The sequence below is a fragment of the Rhinopithecus bieti genome, unplaced genomic scaffold (assembly GCF_001698545.2).
Source record: "Rhinopithecus bieti isolate Rb0 unplaced genomic scaffold, ASM169854v2 scaffold_1014, whole genome shotgun sequence".
Classification (NCBI taxonomy): Eukaryota; Metazoa; Chordata; class Mammalia; order Primates; family Cercopithecidae; genus Rhinopithecus; species Rhinopithecus bieti.
Window position 1 is genome coordinate 4,437,754 of NW_016803499.1, and position 21,285 is coordinate 4,459,038.

Sequence of the window (21,285 nt, forward strand, 5' to 3'; positions counted from 1 at the left end):
ATCCCTGGGACCTAAACTACACCCTCATTTGGAAACAGGGTCTTTTCAGGTGCGACGAGTTGAAGGATCTCAAGATGAGATGATCTTGGATTTAGGACTCCCTCCTGTATAAGGGAGTGGAGCAGGACCTCTGAGATACATGCAGAGGGGAAGCCACGTGAAGACAGAGGCGGGGGCTGGGGTGGTGCATTCAGAAGCCCAGGAACATCAGAGGCGAGGAAAGATCCTTCCCCTGAGCCTGCAAAGGGAACCAGCCCTGCCAACACCTTGATTGTGGACTTCTGGCCTTCAAAACAGTGACATGGCCAATTCCAGTTGTTTGAAGCCACTCAGTTGGTGGTCATTTGTTGCGGCAGCCTCAGGAACCGAGTACACGGCCCACCCCCGGGGCCTGAGCAGGGACACGAAAGATGTGGATGAGAAGAAACTCTGGCAGATCCTGGGACGCAAAGGAGGAGCTGGTGCTGGGACGTCCAGCATGAGAACCACCAAAGGGATTTGAAACCGCAATTCCAGAGGGCCTCTCGACCTACCGAGTCAGACTCTGAGGGTGGCGCTGGGCATCTGCATTCCATACAAGCTCCCCCAAGGGACTCAGATGTACCCCAAATCAGACAGGCCGCTGGGCACCAGGGGCCTCAGTGGGCAGGAGAGGGTTAGGGCAGGTGAGTCAAGAAGATAGTCAGGACCAGAACCAGGACCAGGACCAGGAGTGGGGTGGCTCAGAAGCTGTCTTAGGGGCAGCTGGCAGCAACCCAGAAGGCTCCTGGGAATGGAGGATGGAGAGAGGGCAGAGGAGGGAGACGTAGCTGGAAGACTGGGGCCAGGACACGGGGGAGTGGGAGCTGTAACAGCCAGAGAAGCAACGTGTGTGGAAAAGCCCGTTTTCCTGAGTGGGTGTGGCATGTGTTCCCATTAAACAGCAACAGGTTAGTAGCTCACTCCACCTAGGACGGGTGCACAGGCTCCACCATCCTTCAAACATGACTTTTAGATCTGGGGGTCCCTCTATAATAAACAGAGGGACAATATTTTCCATGGCCATCCCCTCCCAAAGGACCTGGGACATGCAAATGTTTCTGAATCTCCAAATTAGCACAGGGTCTGTGCAAAAGGTGCTCAATGAAGAGCTGTCACCAGGCTGGGCATGGTGGCTCATGCCTGTAATCCCAGCAGTTTGGGAGGCCGAGGCGGGCGGATCACCTGAGGTCAGGAGTTCAAGAACAGCCTGGCCAACATGGTGAACCCCCATCTCTACTAAAAATATAAAAAATTGGGCCGGGCACGGTAGCTCTGCTTATAATAAAAGTGCTGCTATAATTCCAGCACTTTGGGAGGCTGAGGCATACGGATCACTAAGTCAAGAGATTGAGACCATCTTGGCCAACACGGTGAAACCTTGTCTCTACTAAAAAAAAAAAAAAAAAATACAGAGGCCAGGTGTGGTGGCTCATGCATGTAATCCCAGTACTTTGGGAGGCTGAAGCAGGCGGATCACCTGAGGTTGGGAGTTCGAGACCAGCCTGACCAACATGGAGAAACCCCATCTCTACTAAAAATACAAAATTAGCCAGGCGTGGTGGTGCGTGCCTATAATCTCAGCTACTCGGGAGGCTGAGGCAGGAGAATTGCTTGAACCTGGGAGGTGGAGGTTATGGTGAGACAAGATCACACCCTTGCACTCCAGCCAGGGCAATAGAAGCGAAACTCCATCTCAAACAAAACAAAACAAAAAATTAGCCAGGCGTGGTGGCACACGCCTGTAATCCCAGCTACTCAGGAGGCTGAGGCAGGAGAATCGCTTGAACCCGGGTGGCGGAGGTTGCAGTGAGCTGAGATCGTGCCACTGCACTCTGGTCTGGGTGACAGGACTCCACCCCAGAAAAAAAAAAAAAAGAGTTGTCACGGGAAGGAAGTTGGTGACCACATAGGAGTTTGAGCTGGTGAGAGTGCAGGCGTCTTGAGGACCTGCTATTTCAGGTACCTGACATGTGCACGTACAGCCTGGGAGAAAGGACGCTTCTCCTCTAGCAGAGGCAGTCTGCTGTCCTCAGCGCACGCACGCTCCTCTTTAGACTCGAAGACACTGGGGCCATTTCTTCCCGCTTAGTAACGGAGTGGCTTAAAACAACCAGAATTTACTATCTCATAGTTCTGAAGGCCAGAAGTCCAAAATCAACGTGTTGGCAAGGCTGGTTCCTTCTACTGGTGCTCTGGGTGGACAGCCTCCAAGGTCCCACAGTTGGAATTCTTTCATTCTGTGATCCCAGGGAAGTGACTCTGCAGCCCCCAAAGCATGTCCTCCTCCTCCTTCCCTCTCTCAGTCTCCGTCCCCCAGGGCAGAGGGCCAGGCTGCATCTCCCCTCTGAAAGCCTCCTGGGTGACCCTGATGGACCCTCACCCTGACACTGCTAAGAGCATCCTGGGAAGGAACATTGCCAGTGACAACTGAATATTTCATGGTGGGTGAGAAATGTCACAGAAGAAATTCCTCTTTGAAATGTTGACGTGGAAGATGGAAGGAGAGGAACCTAGGATTTGCAGAGAAAACAACTGATTGTGTGGGTGAGAAGTTACTCTGAGCCCTGGGTGAGGACAGGGGTGGCCAGGACCAGTTCTGACTAAAACATGACCTCTCTCGAAAGCTCAGAGGATGAGCAACTTGAGTCGCCCTGGTGAGAGACCACTGTGAGCTGCAAAGGCTCCCCTCGGGGGCTGCCAGGCAGCACAGCCATGAGGCCGGGACCTCAGTCCATCATTCCATCCGTTCTCAGACAACTCTCTCCAGCCACCAGGCTCTGCCCCATGCGGTCTCAGCATCATCTTCCTGCAGCCCCACCCCTGCCTTCTAAGCACAATTGGGCAGCTGGCCGGGAGCTGACAAATGCTTAGCTCTAGATATCTCAGAGCGAGGGAGCCTGGACGAGGAAGCAGAGAGGAGAGACCCCTCTAACTATGGGGGGACCACTCTGTTGGTGGTCTGTGGCCCAGAAAGCCTCCTCTTCCCTCCGCCCAGCTTCCCAGCTCTGGTTCTAGGCCCAGCCTGTGTAAAGCCTCCTCAGCCTGCCTCGTCCTAACCCACACTGATGCCTACAGCTCTTGCATGTTGCAAGGTTTCTCTCAGCTTCACCAGGGAGGCAGTGGGGTGTAGTGGTTGAAAGGACAGGTTCTCAAGGTAAGTACTTCAGCGTCAGATGGATGTGGGGTTAAAATCTGGTTTGCCCAATTCCTCCAGCATGTAGCTTTGGAAAAGTTCTGAATGTAAGATGCCCTTGGTGCCCTGCCTGTATCCCCTTGGCACTCACTGTTCCCAGGTATGTGCACTGCTTACCCCCTCCCCCAGGCCCCTGCAATTCCCCAATTCCCTGATGAGTGTCTTGGTACCCAGAGGGAGCATGCATAGGAGCTGGAACTGGTGGGTGAATACATGAACTGCTTCATAATGCCCAGGCATACCCTCTGCAGGTTCCCAGAGGACCCCAGGGGCCTGAGCCTCAAGGGCCCACAGAGTCAACTGCTCATGAACACATGTGTATGGCTGGCGCCCTGCCCTTCCCTGACTTCCTTCCCTATGTCCCTGCTGGTGCTTCCTATATCACCTCCACAATAAACAGCCTGCCCTCAAACCCTCATCTCAAGGTCAGCTTCCAGGGGAGCCCCACCCCCAGTGCCATGTCACTTAGATTCTTCTTCACATGGAGATTACAACTGCATCTGGACATGGAGGCTTACATGGTTGTGATGCTGTACGTGAAGTGCTGGTCTGTAGTACTTGGTAAGCGCTAACTGTTTTCACTGTGGTTATTCATTCATTCACCCAGAAGTAGAGCAGCTTTCTTAAACAACAAGCAAAGACCCACATGCAGGAGTTAGCAAGACACATGCAGGCAAAAAACACGCAAGCTAGTGGAGAAGAGAGCACGAGACCCTCCCCACCACATACCCAGCATCTGGCCCCACCATAGGGGCGATGCAAAGAGGGGGTGACCACAGGGGAGGGGAGAAGCCACTGGGTTCCAACCTACAGGTTTAGTTAAGAAGGCATTAGTTCAGGATTTTACAACAGATTCACTGTGCTGGGATCAATCAACACATTAAGAGACATCAGTCCTAAAGGACTCAGCCTCCACACCCTTCATCTCTCTCTCTGGGAAACTTTCAACACAATGATTTAAATGGCACAGTTTGCGTTGATGCCAGTTTGCTAGTTTATAATCACGAACCCTTAGACGACTCAGATGAAACGAGGTTTTTTTTTTCTTATTCTTCTTCTTTGTAGATGCACAAGGTAACCCGTGGGCAAGTACAGATTTTTTAAACTATCCTTTCCCTTTGGGGCCCTGGGAAAGCTCAAAGAGCAGGGAACGACAGACACTGACTCACTACGTAAGCTGATTGTAAAAGCCAGTCTCGCTTCTTTCCTGCAGAACTGGGGTAGTTTACAAACATACAGACATGAGAGACTCAAACCTCGATCCTGGCATTTCAAAATACGTCCGTCATGTGAGCCTATAGTGGGGACCCCCCTTTCTCAATAGGGGGGTGCTGTTTACAGCTAATAAATAATTGATCAGAACAGGAAAAGGGTAATTAAAATGTATTCACCCAACAAATGGGCATTCCTTTTATAATAATGAAAACCCCTCTGTTTGTAAAGAGGTGTCTGCATCATAAATAGGGAAGATATTAATAATAATTGTATCTAAAAACTGAAAAGACAACAAATGTCTCCCAAGCTGGGTTGTGAAATCAACTCGGTGCTTCAACGGACTCGGAAAGTCATCCTGGTTTTTTGTTTGTTTGTTTTGTTTTGTTTTTGAGACTGAATTTAGCTCTTGTTGCCCAGGCTGGAGTATAATGGTGCAATCTCGGCTCACTGCAACCTCCACCTCCCAGATTCAAGCGATTCTCCTGCCTCCGCCTCCTGAGTAGCTGGGATTACAGGTACCCGCCATCACGTCCAGCTAATGTTTGTATTTTCAGTAGAGATGGGGTTTCACCATGTTGGCCAGGCTGGTCTCAAACTCCTGACCTCAGGTGATCCACCCGCCTCGGCCTCCCAAAGTGCTGGGATTACAGGCGTGAGACACTGTGCCCGGCCCATCCTGTTTTTGAGTAGGAGGGTTTGTCAGAAGGGAGGAAGGGTGGCTGTGACTCCATGGGGCAATGCTTAGGGGCAGGGGTAGCAGCCCCGGTATCTCTCAGCTCCATGTGGAGAGCTGGGATAAGGAAGCCACTTCACGCCTTCCTCTTTGCAGTGTAGGCCCCAGTGAGGGTAGCCCAATGAGGGTAGCCCAGAGCTTTTCACCATCCCAGACAACTCAGGATCTGTGGAGCTGGCGGGGGCTCTGCCTGCAGGGGTGCCAGCAACAACCCCTGCAGTCGTGGGTGGGACCTGTGCTCAGGCTCCCTCACCTCCCTTCTTCACTGTGTGCCCCTGGTCAAGACAGTCCCACTCCCTTCACAGCAGCCGATATTTTTAGCTCTCAAACCAAAGCTATTCCGTGTGCCGCATTTTCATATTAGGGAGGGAGCAGGGAGATGGTCTCTGGCATTCTGAGAGCTCATTTTCTAAATCACTTTGCAGACATTAACTCATCAATCTCTATAATGCGCTCATGGAGGTGCTGAGGCAGCCCTGGCAGAACCCTGGATCTCAGAGCAATGAAGTGATTTGCCCTGGCTCACAGGAGGGACGTGTGCGTCGGCGTCAGGCGCAGCCTTTGGGAGGCCCCGAGGCTCTGCACAGGTACTGGATGATGCAAGCCGTGCATCTGGCTCTGCATCCTCATGCAGTTCTCCAAGGTGGGGTAGGTACCGGCCGTGGTCGACGCAGGGCACACATGCCACACGGTAAAGCCTCGACAGCCAAACACACAGTTCTGCTTTCCCTGATGCCAAAAATGAGCTGAGGGGCACAGGCAGTAAATGACACCCAGGAGCACCCCCCGGACCCCTCTGATGGGGTGATGCCATCTTCGAAAGCTCACCACTGCCGGTCCAATGGGACTGCTCCCCGCTGCAGGTCCTGTGGAAGCGCGGGGCTGGAGGAAACAGGCCAGTGGGCTCGTCCAGGTTGCAAGACCGGGCCCAGCCAATGGCAGGGCGATGGGAGAGAGGAGGAGCCCCAGAGACCGTCCTCCTGGTTGGCACAAGGGGTACTAAAAAGGGGAACGACCATCAGCACAGCTGCGGAGGAAGTGAAGCGGAGGCAACCGAGGGGAGTCGAGAGGATGCCACTGGCTCTCTCTCCACCCTCATCGGGTTGCCAGCTCTTTGCCTAAATAGAAGTGTGGATGTTACGGCACCTTCCAATAAACACACCTAAATCAGCTGCACATTAATTGGTGTCAGCAATCAAGAGCCGTGCCCTACATCCATTGCTTGATGCTTAGCACATTCTCCCATTTGATTTCTTTTTTTTTCGGATTTTTAAAAAAGATGTCATATTTTTAGAGCAGTTTTAGGTTCACAGTAAAACCGAGCAGAAGGAATAGAGCTTACCCAGAGAGCCCCTGCCTCTCATGTGCGGTCTCCCCAGTCATCAACCCCCTCCCTGGAGTGGGCCATTTGTTACAACTGAGAGCCTACAGCGTCACTCAAGTCCACAGTTTACATCAGGCCTCACTCTTGGGCTTGTACATTCTACCAGTTTGGACAAATGCGTAACAACATGTATCAATTTTTATCATTAATTGGGAAAACCAGACACGTACATCAGAGAGGGAATCCCAGAGCCAACCCTTAGCATGAACTCCACACTTCCTGTTCCTCTCCCCATTTTACTAAATCAATGATGTTCACACGGAAAGAAACCTTGCAATGGGGACTGTCAGAATAGATTAGAACATCACCCTTCTAGAGAAGCACGTTTCAGACAGCCTAACCTCTAAGGTCTTCCTTAGCCCCATCCCCACCATAAGTTTAAAAAGTTAAGACCAGAGACAGAACATGGGCTAATACTATGTGAAGTTTTGCTAAAAGCAGGCTCTAAACCAATCTTAGGAGCATTTTAAAAAGCTGGTGAGTGACCCCTCACAGCATCTCTAAACCAAACCCCACCAGTCTCTCCACGTGCCTACTCACCGATGTCTGTTTCCTTGTGGTTCTTGATGTATTCTGCCAGCTCAAAGTTGCCTGCTATTATGGCCACCTGCAAAGTGAAAATCACATTAAGTTAAGTGTCACCTGCAGAACAATGATTTCTGCATACACTATTACATCACTGAAGGCCTGACACCAAAAGGAGTCCAATCACAGCTCTTAAAATTGCAGCCACAATATCCATCAACACTCATCCTCCGAACTTGCCAACCACTACACTTGCTTCTCTCAAAGCAGTTGGCTGTTCTATGATGATAAGGTTGTCATTGCTCTACAACCTACATGAGTGGGGGCCTCTGTCCAGAAGGCATGTGGGGCAAATCACCCACACAGCAGCTGAGAATTCAACCAGGCCTGCGTCTGGAAATCTCCCCGTTGACTATGTCTAGTGTTCCCACGGGGCTTGATTAGTTCCAGCTCTCACACCCCGGAGTCCTGTTTATCCGATTAGATGCATGCCAATCTACAGAACTGGAGAGACGGGGAAACCTCAAACAAAGCATTTAAAACTCCTCGGATTTTAGTTCTGTGGGAAAAATTCTACCCACAGATGGATGCACAGCCAGATGGGTGGCACCAAAGCCATCACCTACAGGAAATTGTTCCAACTCAGGCCCTACAGATCTGTTGCCTAAAGATGCATGATCTTTGATATGGGAGAACAGCCAGGCAGGTAAAGCCAAGTCTCCTAGGACGGCCATGGAGACCTGGAAGGAAGGCCAGAACCAGAGACCACACGGGCAAGGCACACAGTGCCTCAGAAGGAGAGACACTGGGCTCAGGACCAATGCATACAACCCACAAAAGAGCCAGGCATCCAGATGCCAGCCTGCAGAAACACACATACATCTACAATATGCTGATGTCAAGTCATACTGTAAGTGGACCTTATCCAATCAGCTGGGGGCCTTAGGAGCCGAAATCGAGGTTTCCTACAGAAGAAGTTTGTCCTCAAGACTGAGGCATCAACTCCTTCCTGAGTTTCCAGCCTTACCTATTGATTTCAAATTGGCCAACCTCATAATCATGTGAGCCAATTCTTTACAATAAACTATAAACAAATGCAAACTTTAGCGTCAGGAGTGGGGTGTGGCTGTAACAAATATCTATAACATCTTCCCAACATGGGCTTACTTCATTTGTTTAATTTAAATCAACCTTTCTTCTTGTGTGTATGAGGTGATCTGGTAAGGTAGGGTGGGAGATTTTTGGTTTTGTGTTTTTTTCTTCCTTACTTAGGGCATCTGTAGGCTTCAAAGGACCTTTCGTTTAGGTCACATTCCTCAGATTTCTGTTTTAATTTTGTTTTTCCTAAAGAATATTTTTAAAGCTCAAATTTGTAGAATAAGTTAGGACTTTATTTAGAATTATTGACTGTTGGCAGCAGCAGTCTATTCTGAAATGTCTCATAATATACATATATACACACACACTTTTTTTTTTTTTTTAAGGCAGGGTCTTGCTCTGTCATCCAGGCTGGAGTGCAGTGGTGTGATCTTGGCTCACTGCAACCTCTGCCTCCCAGGCTCAAGTGATTCTTGTGCCTCAGCCTCCCGAGTATCTGGAATCACAGGCATGTGCCACCATGTCTGGCTAATTAACATATATACTTTTTCCTTTTTTTTTTTTTTTTTTTTTTTTTGGTAGAAACAGGGTTTTGCCATGTTGGCCAGGATGGTCTCAAACTCTTGGCCTCAAGTGATCGGCCTGCCTCCCAAAGTGCTGAGATTACAGGCATGAGCCACTGTGCCTGGCCAAATACACACACACACACACACATATATATATATATATATAATTTTGAGACGGAGTCTCGCTCTGTTGCCCAGGCTGGAGTGCAGTGGCCGGATCTCAGCTCACTGTAAGCTCCACCTCCTGGGTTCACGCCATTCTCCTGCCTCAGCCTCCCGAGTAGCTGGGACTACAGGTACCCGCCACCTCGCCCGGCTAGTTTTTTGTATTTTTAGTAGAGACGGGGTTTCACCGTGTTAGCCAGGGTGGTCTCAATCTCCTGACCTCGTGATCTCGGCCTCCCAAAGTGCTGGGATTACAGGCTTGAAGCCACCGCGCCCGGCCTATATATATTTTTAATAAATATGGTGTTGGTGAAAAAAACCAAATATCTAAAAATATTATGGAATTGCTTTGGAACTGGGTAATGATTACAGGCTGGAAGAGTTTTGAGGTGCTTGCTAGAAATATGAATGTTAGAATGATTCTGCTGAGATATCAGATGGAGATGAAGAACACGTTACTGGAAACTAGAGGAAAAGTGATGCTTGTTCTAAAGTGGCAAAGCACTTGGCTCAACTGTGTTCTAGTATTTTTGTGGAAGGTAGAGTGTGTGAGCGATAAAATCAGATATTTAGCTGAGGAGATTTCTAAGCAAAGTGTCGAAGGAGCAGCTGGATCCTCCTGACTGCTTATAGTAAAATGCAAAAGGAGAGAGATGAATCAAAGAAGGAATTGTAAAGCAAAAAGGAACCAGAGCTTGAAGATTTGGAAGATTCTTAGTCTATCCATATGGCAAAAAATGAAAAAGCCTATCCATATTGCAACAAAACAAACACCGAGGGTACGGCTGGAACATCACTTGATAATGTATGAGATTCTAAGAGCAGGAACACTGCCAGTTTGAACAGAAGGGGACGGAGATAAAACAAATGAAAGAAGACTGTCGGACGTTTTGGATTTGACAGAAGAGGGTGATAGAGCTATGTGGTCACAAATGTGTGTCACTCTTCAAGAAAAGGCAAAACAACCCTGAAAGGAATTCAGAGATCATCGGATCCACCCCTTGGTTTCAAGAGTTAGATGCTCTCTGCCCAAAGACTTGTGGGCAGGACCACAGGGCAGAGTTGTGGGGTGAGATGGTTCGGCTGTGTCCCCACCCAAATCTCATCTTGAGTCCCCCTAATCCCATGTGTTGAGGCAGGGACCCAGTGGGAGGTAATTGAATCACCGGGGCTGTTTTCCCCATGCTGTGCTCGTGATAGCGAGTGAGTTCTCATGAGATCTGATGGTTTTATAAGTGTCTGGCACTTCCCCTGCTGACACTCATTCTCCTGCCGCCCTGTGAAGAGGTGCCTTATGTCATGACTGTAAGATTCCTGAGGGCTCCCCAGCCATGTGGAACTGTGCATCAATTAAACCTCTTTTCCCCCAGTCTCAGGTATTTCTTCATAGCAGTGGGAGAACAGACTAAGATGTGGGGGAAGCTTCCTGAGTGGTGGTTTCCCTTGGGCATGAAGGTAGAAAAGGTGGCTGTAGAGATAGGCATGTCTCCAGGCCACATTCAGAGAGACAGAAGCCGAGGTGCCCTCCTCCCAAAGGGAGACCACCTCTTCCTACAACCCACCTCCAACTCAGCTTTGGGAACTCAACTTAGGCAATGTGGACCCATGCCCTGGCCTGCTCAGGCTGAGCCAGACATTTCCTTCTCCAGGGCCTTGATGGTTGTGCTGGCTCCAGAATGGCCCGAGGCCTCTCTGCCCACAAGGCCCAGGAATCTCTCCCGCATTCCTACAGACCAGCCCTTGCCAAACGCCTGAGGTGAAACGGGCAGACTGGCAGAGGGATGCTGCCACAGAGGTGGAGGGCATGGGCTCTGGCCCAGGCTGCCTGGGTGTAAATCCAGACTTGTACTATGTGACACTGGGCATTATGTGTAATCCACAAACCTAGGTTTTCTCACCTGTGAAATGAGTTTGGTGTGCGGATTTATTGAGATCTCACAAGTAAAGGTTTAGAGCAGTGCCTGGCACGTGGCCAATCAACCCTAAAAAAGTTTGCTATGGGCCAGGCGCTGTGGCTCATGTCCGTAACACTAGCACTTCGGGAGGCTGAGGCAGGTGGATCACTAGGTCAAGAGATGGAGACCATCCTGGCCACCATGGTGAAACTCCATCTCTATTAAAAATGCCAACATTAGCTGGGTGTGGTGGCATGCACCTGTAGTCCCAGCCATTCTGGAAGCTAAGGCAGGAGAATCACTTGAACCTGGGAAGTGGAGACTGCAGTGAGCCAAGATCGTGCCACTGCACTCCAGCTTGGTGACAGAGCGAGACTCAGTCTTTTTTTTTTTTTTTTTTTTTGAGACAGAGTCTTGTTCTGTCATCCAGGCTGGAGTGCAGTGGCGCGATCTCAGCTCACTGCAAGCTCCGCCACCTCCCGGGTTCACACCATTCTCCTGCCTCAGCCTTCTGAGTAACTGGGACTACAGGCGCCCACCACCACGCCTAGCTAATGTTTTTGTATTTTTAGTAGAGACGGCGTTTCACCGTGTTCGCCAGGACGGTCTCGATCTCTTGACCTCGTGATCTGCCTGCCTCGGCCTCCCAAAGTGCTGGGATTATAGGCGTGAGATACCGTGCCCGGCCGAGACTCGGTCTTAAAAAAAAAAAAAAAAAAGGTTGCCATGGTTAGAACAATGATGACTGACTACATCTTTGAACACTGCAGACTGCTCATTGTAAAGGTAACCCACCCCCCAGGTCACCCAGCACCCCACAAAAATGCACAGTCAGATACACACAAGTGCACAGCCACATCTGCACTTGGACGCACACCTAGGACAGCTGCTGAAGTACCACACACGTGGACCATCCCCTAGTGATTCCGGGATTCTCCTTCCAAAGAAAAGCCCTAGGAGCTTAAGCCCAGGCACCTCCCTGCTGGTCTAAAGGACTCAGCTCATAAGGCAAATGAGAACAATGCAAACATTTACTTGTGATAATTGCCTGACTGCTTCTCCCCTTGATGATTTCAAGGCCTAGAAAATCCTCTTGGCAGAAAGCAGCCTCCTGCCTGTCCTCTGGTACTGCCCACCCTATGCTTGGCTTATCACAGGTTCCCAGTAAAAGCCTCGGGGAGAAGGAAGAGGGAACTGGCTCTTATGTGATGTCTCAGCATTGCTCAGTGTTGTCCAGCTGTTGTCAGGTTGCTGGTCTGGGTGACATGAGGAAGACAGAGTATGGGGTCTGTCTCTGTGGCTGCAGGTGTACATAGCAGCGAAAAGAACACTCACAGTAGAGATACAGCCAGGGCTCAGGTGCCACATGCTGCTCTGAGTGAGTTCCCGGGAGCGACCTCTTTTGATCTTAACAGCTCTATGAAGTGGGCACCATTATCTCTACTTGACAGAGGGGGAAACTGAGGCACAGAGCGATTAAGACACTTGCTCCACATCACAGTCAGCACCGAAGCCAAGACATTCACTCAAGCCGTTTGGGTTCAAAATCTTCGTCTAATCACCTTAGCATATAATATGCTGTCATTTTCATGGACTAGGGCATTTTTTAAAAAAGTTATGATATAATCACAGGTCAAACACCTGTGTAAAAACTAGAAGCACAAGAAACAAATGACAAATTATTCTCGAGGGTTATGACAAGCCACACTCAGGCTGGGCACCCACAGGATCTTCTACGGTGAAAAGTGCCCTGCACAGGGGAAGGACAAGTCCTGTAAGAACAGACGCTGCTTTGTCCAGGTTTTTCAGAGCCCTAGAGGCTGGAGGGGAGCCAGTGAAGAAACGAGAACTCAGCTCTCTACAGCTCACCTGTTTTCCCCCCATTCATTCAACTGTCCTCCTCCTCCCTTGTTTCAAACAACATTTCGGGAATACAGACAGATGCCTGCCTGCGGGGTACGACCATAATGCAACCTTGAGGGGGAAATGTTAGGGTTTCAAGAAACCCAGAGGCCGGGCGCGGTGGCTCATGCCTATAATCCCAGCACTTTGGGAGGCCGAGACAGGCGGATCACGAGGTCAGGAGATCGAGACCATCCTGGCTAACATGGTGAAACCCTGTCTCTACTAAAAAATACAAAAAACTAGCGGGCGCCTGTAGTCCCAGCTATTTGGGAGGCTGAGGCAGGAGAATGGCGTGAACCTGGGAGGCGGAGCTTGCAGTGAGCTGAGATCCGGCCACTGCACCCCAGCCTGGGCAACAGAGCGAGACTCCATCTCAAAAAAAAAAAAAAAAACAGAAACCCAGCGCAGGAAGGAGCCCCTCACCCCCACGGGATGCAAGGAGACTCCCTGTCGCCTCCCTTCATAAGACATCACCAGCTTTGGAGTACCTGGAGAAGGAGCACCTAGCGGGGGTTACAGCTCAGGCAAAGGTTAGCAGGATGAATGTCAGACGTGGTGAATGTGCCAGCAAGACAGACAAGATGTGTGGAGGGAGGAAGGTCAGAGGTCAGTGCAGAAGGCACTGACTGGCAGGTCATGGGAGGAATCCACACGTGGAGCAAAGGGAACCCTGGCTTCTGCAGCGAGGAGGTGACAAGAAACCATGGCCCTGGAAAGCATCTGGGGACAGACAATACTAGGGAGCCCTGAAAAACAGCAACAGGCAGGATGTCTCCATGGCTGACGCCTGGCTGGCACCCTTGGACAGACAGGAGGCTGGGAGAATTCAGATGATGGGCAGCCAGTTCTGTGCCATGCCACTGGACAGCAGAGCAGCAGGCGGCCACCCGGGCAGTGTCACTGCACCACACTGGGCATTTGTATGAGACGCCTCACTGGCATTCTAAATCATCCTAATTCTCACTTCCGTATCTGCTGGCTGGGAAGGAGGAAGGCCTTTTATGGACATTTAAACAAGAGTTATGTAACACAAAGCAACAGTCTGTGTTTCTCTTCTGTGGATTTCAAAGGAAAGGGAGAGGCGGGGCCTCCAGGGAAGATGCAGAGGGCGTCCTCCCTCGCTGGCCTCTCTCAGCCAAGCGGGGCCAAGGTCCCAGTTCCCGCCGCCTCCCCATCTGTCTCCCTCAGAACTGGGCTTTCTTGCTGTGCCCCTGGGGGCTGCCTCTCAGGGGGCTCCCCTTAGCTCTTGCCCCAAGACAGAGTTAGCATCACTTTCTGGAGCCTTTGCTGTGACCTTATGAATGACATCCTGCATTTGAAGTGTGATCTACAGTTCCAGGCAGCATCGATGGCTGAAGTTTTGTGCGATGAGGGCACCACAGGATGAGTTCTTGTGGGAATCACCCCCAGTTGTAAGTCCTCGGTGCCGTAAACTGGGTTTTCCTGGAATGAAGCAATCATATCTGAGATGGGGACCTTTTGCTGGTGCTGGCAAAGCCTCCTGTAAGAGATGGCACTGGGATTAACAAGTAGAGGAAAGCAGATGGACACCTTGCCAGGAGCCCTGGGGGCTCTGCTCTTGGCACTCAGGGCCACAGGGACCCCTAAAGATGCAGGAATGTCAAGAGGGAGCTCACATTTTTTTTTTTTCAACAGGAGCCACTTTGCAGGGCGGTGCATCTCGGGAACCAAGCCTAGGAGACAGCATGGCCCCACTCCACTGATCTACCAACTGGGGGAGAAGGGGGAGTCTCCATCTATTCTCCTAACTCAAAAATTGACAACCATCTCCTCCTTAGCACCTCAAATGCTTACATCTCACATTAACTTAGCCGGCCGGGCTCAGTGGCTCATGCCTGTAATCCCAGCACTTTGGGAGGCTGAGGTGAGTGGATCACCTGAGGTCAGGAGTTCAAGACCAGCCTTCCCAACATGATGAATCCCCGTCTTTACTAAAAATACAAAAATTAGCTGGGCATGGTGGCTGGCGCCTGTAATCCCAGGTACTCAGGAGGCCGAGGCAGAAGAGTTGCTTGAACCTGGGAGGCGGAGGTTGCAGTGAGTCAAGATTGCACCATTGCACTCCAGGCTGGGAGAGAGAGCAAGACTCTGTGTCAAAATAAAATAAAGTAAAGTAAATAAAATAAAATAAAATAAAATCAACATTATCTTAGCCTCAAGCTTTGAAGCACACCTTCGAAGCCTATAATATGACAATCACAGCCCACTAGGACTTAGGATCATAGAAAGACCGGGAACTCGATCCATCACACTCGTCATTGGCAAGTGTCACTGGGAAAGACAGTACAGGTGCCCAGGGCTTGTCCAGGAGGGGCTGGGGTCCCAGGGCTCGAGGTGGGTCCAGACCCCTGCCACACACTCTGTGCATGACCACCAGCTGGAAGCCCCGACTCCTGGAGCCTTGTTGTCTCTTTTGCCACCTGCATTGCAACACTGCAGAGACTTCCTCTCCCTTCTCTTCTTAAGCCACCGTCCAGCTTTGGAGTACCAGGAGAAGGTGCTGTGGGCCAGATGCAAAGCCCTGCAGAACCAGTGAAAATGCCACCTGTACATCTTCCTAGAGCCCTGAGCTCTGTTGAGCCCCAAACCCTCCTTCTCCCCAAAATGCAGCACTTTGATGCTGTGTAAGCAGGTGAAGTCCATTCCAGGAGCAGCACCCCAAATTCCCAGCAGAGACCCTCATATCTGGTGCTTCCTTCACTTCCCTAATCTGTAGTAAATTAGGCAGCCCCTGCTATCCACCCAGTCCTTGCACCCACCCCATCAAGGACACCTGTAGATTTCATGGGGGCACCGGTTCCTTGCTTGGTATTGCCTGCCCCACAAACTCAGACACGAACCACTCGAGCAATAAGTGGTGAGAAGGATCAGACCACCACACGGTGGGTGCCTGGAAATTATCTGAGTCTCGTGCCAAAGGACGGTGCTTGGTGCACACAGGGCCCGAGCGTGTTCAGGAGGTGCAGGCAGGCTGGGGGCTGGCGAACACAGCAGGTGAAGCTACCTGCTCAGGTCCCGCAGGTGGTGTGGACTGCAATCCCATGCCTCACCTAAAAAGCTGCACTCTCAGCCTCTGAGGAACTTAAAGACCAAAGCGGGTGACAAAGCTTGGCTCTGTGTCCCCACCCAAATCTCATCTCGTAGCTCCCATAATTCCCACGTGTTGTGGGAGGGACCTCTTGGGAGATGACGGAATCATGGGGGCGGGTCTCTCACATGCTGTTCTTGTGATAGTGAGTAAGTCTCACAAGATCTGATTTTTTTCTTTTTTTTAAATGGAGTCTAACTTTGTCACCCAGGCTTGAGTGCAGTGGTGTGATCTCGGCTCACTGCAACCTCCACCTCCCAGGTTCACCACCTGCCTCAGCCTCCTGAGTAGCTGGGATTACAGGCACCCACCACCACACCTGGCTAATTTCTCTACTTTTTTTTTTTTTTTTTTTTTTTGAGACGCGGAGTGATCTTGCTCTGTGGCCCCGTTACTGGAGCTTGCGTGGCGGATCTCAGCTCATGCAAGCTCCGGCCTCCTGGGTTCACGCATTTCCTGCTTTTTTTCCCAAAAAAGGGGCCTCCCGAGTAGCTGGGATTACAGCGGGGGCCCGCCACCTCACCTGGCTAGTTTTTGTATTTTTATGTTAGAAGACGCGGGTTTCACCATGTTACTAGCCAGGATTGGTCTGCGCATCTCCTGGACCTCGTGATCCTCCCACCTCAGCCTCCCAAAGTGCTGGGATTACAGGCTTGAGCCACCACGCCTGACCTTCTCTACTTTTAATAGAGATGGGGTTTCACCATGTTGGGCAGGCTGGTCTCGAACTCCTGACCTCAAGTAATCCGCCCGCATCAGCCTCCCAAAGTGCTGGGAGTACAGGCATGAGCCATCATGCCCAGTCAATCTGATGGTTTTAAAAAGGGGAGTTTCTCTGCACAAGCTCCCCTTGCCTACTGCCATCCATGTAAGATGTGACTTGCTCCTCCTTGCCTTCCACCATGATTGTGAGGCCTCCCCAGCCATGTAGAACTGTAAGTCCATTAAACCTTTTTCTTCCCAGTCTCAAGTATGTCTTTATCAGCAGCGTGAAAGTGGACTAATACAGTGGGGAAATGTGAGGAACAGCCTGGGTGCTCTTAGGCATGGCATGGTCTCAGGATGGTGGAAGGTGGAGTGGGATGATGCCAGGAGCAAGGACAGCCCCACAGGGACTCGGGACTTGCACTGGCTTGATGGCGGGAAATGAGCCAGCCAGACAGGCAGGCGAGGAGGACCTGGGGCTGTCTGGTTTCTCCGAGGATCTGAATTCCACTGCTCCCATTATATCAGGCAATTCCTTTCAAGACAGCTCCCTAGATGGCTCCAGCATTGTGTGGAAAAATACCTTTCCTGGGCTTAAGCCACCCACCCTTCACTGAACACCACAAAGTGCCACATCCTATACCAGCTAACACTGAACTTGGCCTGCTGTGACGCTCTTCCTGCTTCGTGTAAGCCTGCATTCTGAATGACAAAATGATTCTCCCTGAGCCCAGGGGCCGGGCGGATTTCTGCCATGGTCTGGATATTTGAGGCCCCCTCTGAATTCATGTGTTGAAATGGAAACCCCAGTGTGAGGGTGTTAGGAGCTGGCGCCTTTGGGAGGTGATAAGGTGATGAAGGTGGAGCCGTCATAAATGAAATTAGTGCCCTTGGAAAAGAGGCCCCAGAAAGAGTCTCGCCCCTTCCGCCATGTGAGGACACAGCAAGAAGACCGCCGTCCAGGAAGCAGACCCTCATCAGACAGCCCATCTGCTGGCCCTTGATCTTGAACTCACAGCCTCTGAAGCTATAACAGATCCATGCCTATTGTTTATAAGCCACCCAGTTTATTTATTTATTTTGAGACAGAGTTTCGCTCTTGTCGCCCAGGCTTGAGTGCTGTGGCACGATCTCCTGTCACTGCAGCGTCCACCTCCTGGGTTCAAGCGATTCTCCTGCCTCAGCCTCCTGTGTAGCTGGGATTACAGGTGCATGCCACCATGCCTTGCTAATTTTTTGTAGTTTTAGCAGAGAGACGGGGTTTCACCATGCTGGCTAGGCTGATCTCAAGCTCCTGACCTCAAGTAATCTGCCAGCCTCGGCCTCCCAAAGTGCTGGGATTACAGGATTGAGTCACTACACTCAGCTCAGTTTATGGTATTTTGTGATGGCAGCTTGAACAGACTAAGACAGTGTCCAGCCTGTTGCACCTGTCACGCAGGCCAGCCCCGGGCTCTGATAAGGTGCCACAAAGCTCTGCCTTCCTGCTCGGGTCTGGGACATGGGCAATGCATGGGAATGATCTTCACAGTGGTGAGGATGCCACGGAACGGGACTGTCACCTTTGAGAGTGGCTCTCAGGTGGCCAGGGCCCTGGAGAGGCTGTGGCCTTACTACGGTACCCACAATGCGACCTGTTCTCTGACACCAAGAGGCAGAGCCCGGGCGAGGGTGGAGGCCACCTCTCTCCTCATCACTCACTCAACAAGCTCCTGGGATCCGCAGCCAGAACTCGGAAGAAAGCCACTCCGCTGCCCCAGCGAAGCCTCCTTCTCTTGCCAAAATGAAATGTGCCTCCCGACCCAGAGAGCTATTTAGAGGCGGCTCTGTGATCCTGACACCTCCTCATCGTAACCGGAAAATGGCTCCTCAGAAAGGCACAAGGGAAACCGAGGGCTTGGGATGTCCCTGTCTTTGTTTCCTTCCAGATGACCAGGCTTCATCTATTTCAGACTCTTGTGGCAACTCAGGAAGCCACTGATGCCCAAAGACCCCAGGGCCTGTTAAGGATGTTTTAATTACGAGCATCCTCCAAACACGGCAGGGAGGGCACCTGGGCTCCTGGCTCACCAAGGTCAGGGGTCGCCGAGCTCCCCTGCAAACTCCAAGGGAGTCTCTGCCCATCTCCAGGCTAAAGCCCAGAGTCTGGAGAGGCAGTTGAGGCCTCTGTGGTTCCAGAACAGCTCCCTGGGGCTTTGTTAAAACCCCATACGGGGCCAGGGCCTTTGCAAATTGATCTGTATTATCCAGAAGCCCCTGGTTGCTCCAGGACCTTATACCTACCTTGACAGGGCTGACCAGATAGAGGCGAGACTGATGCAAGCAACGTCCACACCTCCTGAAGTGCTGGCTCAGGGGCACTGTGGGCCAGGCCCCCAGCCAGAGGAAGCAGCTGAGGACTGGGAAGCTGTTGTAGGAGTAGTTCCATGCCGGGTGACCCAGTGAGCCTCCCAGGTTAGAGGAGGACCCTGAGCATTTGAGCAAGACTTGCCTAGGTCTCTGCCGGTATCCCCAGAGGCTGGGGAGGAAACAGCCCCTCAGTCCCACAGAAGGTGGAGCAGGTCCAGCCCCCAGCGGAGTGAAGGGGACCCCCGGGCTGTAGCCAGACTTCACTCAGGCAGCACCATGCAGTGGTCAGGGCCACAGGCTTGGACACTGGACAGCCCCAGAGGGAGCTTTCTAGCACCGATACCACAGACAACCTCCCCGCCGTCAGGCTCCATAAACTGGGGATAATAATTCAAGTATGATTCGTCTATGACTATCATGAGAATTAAAATAGTTAATTGGCAAATAATAATTGACAAATGACTTAAAACAGCACCATTCAGTATCACCAAATTGAATGCAGAGATCCATATATTAAGGAGATGATATCATTGCTAGGGGGGTTTACTTCAGAAATAAGAAAATTGACGAATGTAATTCATTGCATTAGCAGATAAGCAGGGGAAATCTACATAATCATCTTTGACAGTCGCAGGATCGGATTTTGGATAAATATTTTATCAAAACACATTGGATACGACAACATAGATTCATGATAAAACTTAATAGACTGGGCCAGGCATGGAGGCTCATGTCTGTAATCCCAACAATTTGGTAGGTGAAGGAAGGCGGATCACTTGAGGTCAGGAATTCGAGACCAGTCTGGCCAACATAGTAAAACCTCATCTCCACTAAAAATACAAAAACTAGCCAGGCATGGTGGCATGAGCCTGTAATCCCAGCTACTCAGGAGGCTGAGGCAGGAGAATCTCTTGAACCTGGGAAGTGGAGGTTGCAGTGATCCGGGATCGCGCCATTGCACTCTGCACTCCAGCCTGGGCGACAGAGTGAGACTCCATCTCAAAAAAAACAAAAACAAAAACAATAACAAAAAAAAACAAAGGCCAGGCGCAGTGGCTCATGCCCGTAATCCCGGCACTTTGGGAGGCCGAGGCAGGCAGATCACGAGGTCAGGAGGTCGAGACCATCCTGGCTAACACAGTGAAACCCCATCTCTAGTAAAAGTACAAAAAAATTAGCCAGGCGTGGTGGCGGGCGCCTGCAGTCCCAGCTACTCAGGAGGGTGAGACAGAACAGGATGAACCTAGGAGGCGGAGCTTGCAGTGAGCGGAGATCGCGCCACTGCACTCCAGCCTGGCTGACACAGCAAGACTCTGTCTCACAAACAAATAAGATTAAAAAAAAAAATCTTAATAGACTGGGAAGAAAAGTGAACTTTGCCTGCGAGTGCAGCAGTGAAACAGATTGTGCCTGAGAGAACACCCTAAAACTAAGGGCCGCATGGGTCTGAGGACTGCTGCTCTGGACTCCCTCACGTGACTGCGTTTAAGTGGAGGGTCAGCCTGGCTGGCTGGCAGGTGCGGGATGGCCTCACATGGGCCTCGTGGTTGGCTGGAACACATCTGTTTTCTTCCATGCATCCTCCCATCCCCCAGCAGACCAGGCTGGCTTCCTTACGCAGTGTCCTCAGGACAATGCTCCACGTAGATAGCATGTCATACTGCCAAGGAGGGAAACAGACTCTGCCTATGCATGGGAGTGGCTGCACTTTTTTCCTGCCACAGCTCCAATCTGCAATCGTGCCATGACTGCAGCTCCAATCTGCAATCGTGCCATGACTGCAGCTCAGACACGGTCATGGGGATCCGCGGGTGTTCTGGGTGACCTTCTGGTTGACCTTGTCCTTTTGGTCCTGGGATCGAGCAGAAGCTCTGAAGGCTGCACAGCAATCTGGGATTCGGACCAGGCCTCCAGAGCTGCACTGATATTGGCAAGTTACCGCCCAAGGATGCTGGGCTTCAGCACCAAGGTGACTCTCATTACAAGGGAAATGCTGAACCAGGGGTTGGCATGGGGGGATCATGTATGAGAGGAAAACCACTTTCAGCATTTGGAATTTTCTGACCTCATCAATATCAAAGTCAAACCACGACCCAACGGATCTACCTCCATTTAGTCGTTCAGCTTCCAGCCAAGATGTTGAAATGTCAGCGGGGGGAAAAACCAGCCACCTCCTTGGAGGAGGCCACCTCCCCTCACCCCTCTTAGGGTAGAAGAGACCTTCCGGGCAGTATTATCTGTCCTGTGAAATACGTATGGCAGTCAAGGGAATAAAAACCTCGAAAAACATCAGCGTGAAAGTTTAACAAACACACGAAAGAATGGGAAATAATTATTTCATGTGGACCGAATGCAACCTCCCTCTCCCAGAAGGATTTGCCAATAAGATGTAAATTTTTCCTTTGAAATAGTGATGGCATTG

At 51.0% G+C, this 21,285-nt stretch overlaps 1 protein-coding gene across 2 annotated transcripts in view; it reads right to left on the bottom strand.

Annotated features, from left to right (window-relative positions):
* Nucleotides 1-21,285, bottom strand: part of SHANK2 (SH3 and multiple ankyrin repeat domains 2) — a 667,466-nt gene that overhangs the window by 434,540 nt on the left and 211,641 nt on the right. For both annotated transcript variants that reach the window (XM_017887194.1, XM_017887185.1), the window contains exon 10: nt 7,087-7,153. In XM_017887194.1, coding sequence (XP_017742683.1) covers nt 7,087-7,153 — 67 coding nt within the window. The remainder of the gene's footprint in view (nt 1-7,086; nt 7,154-21,285) is intronic.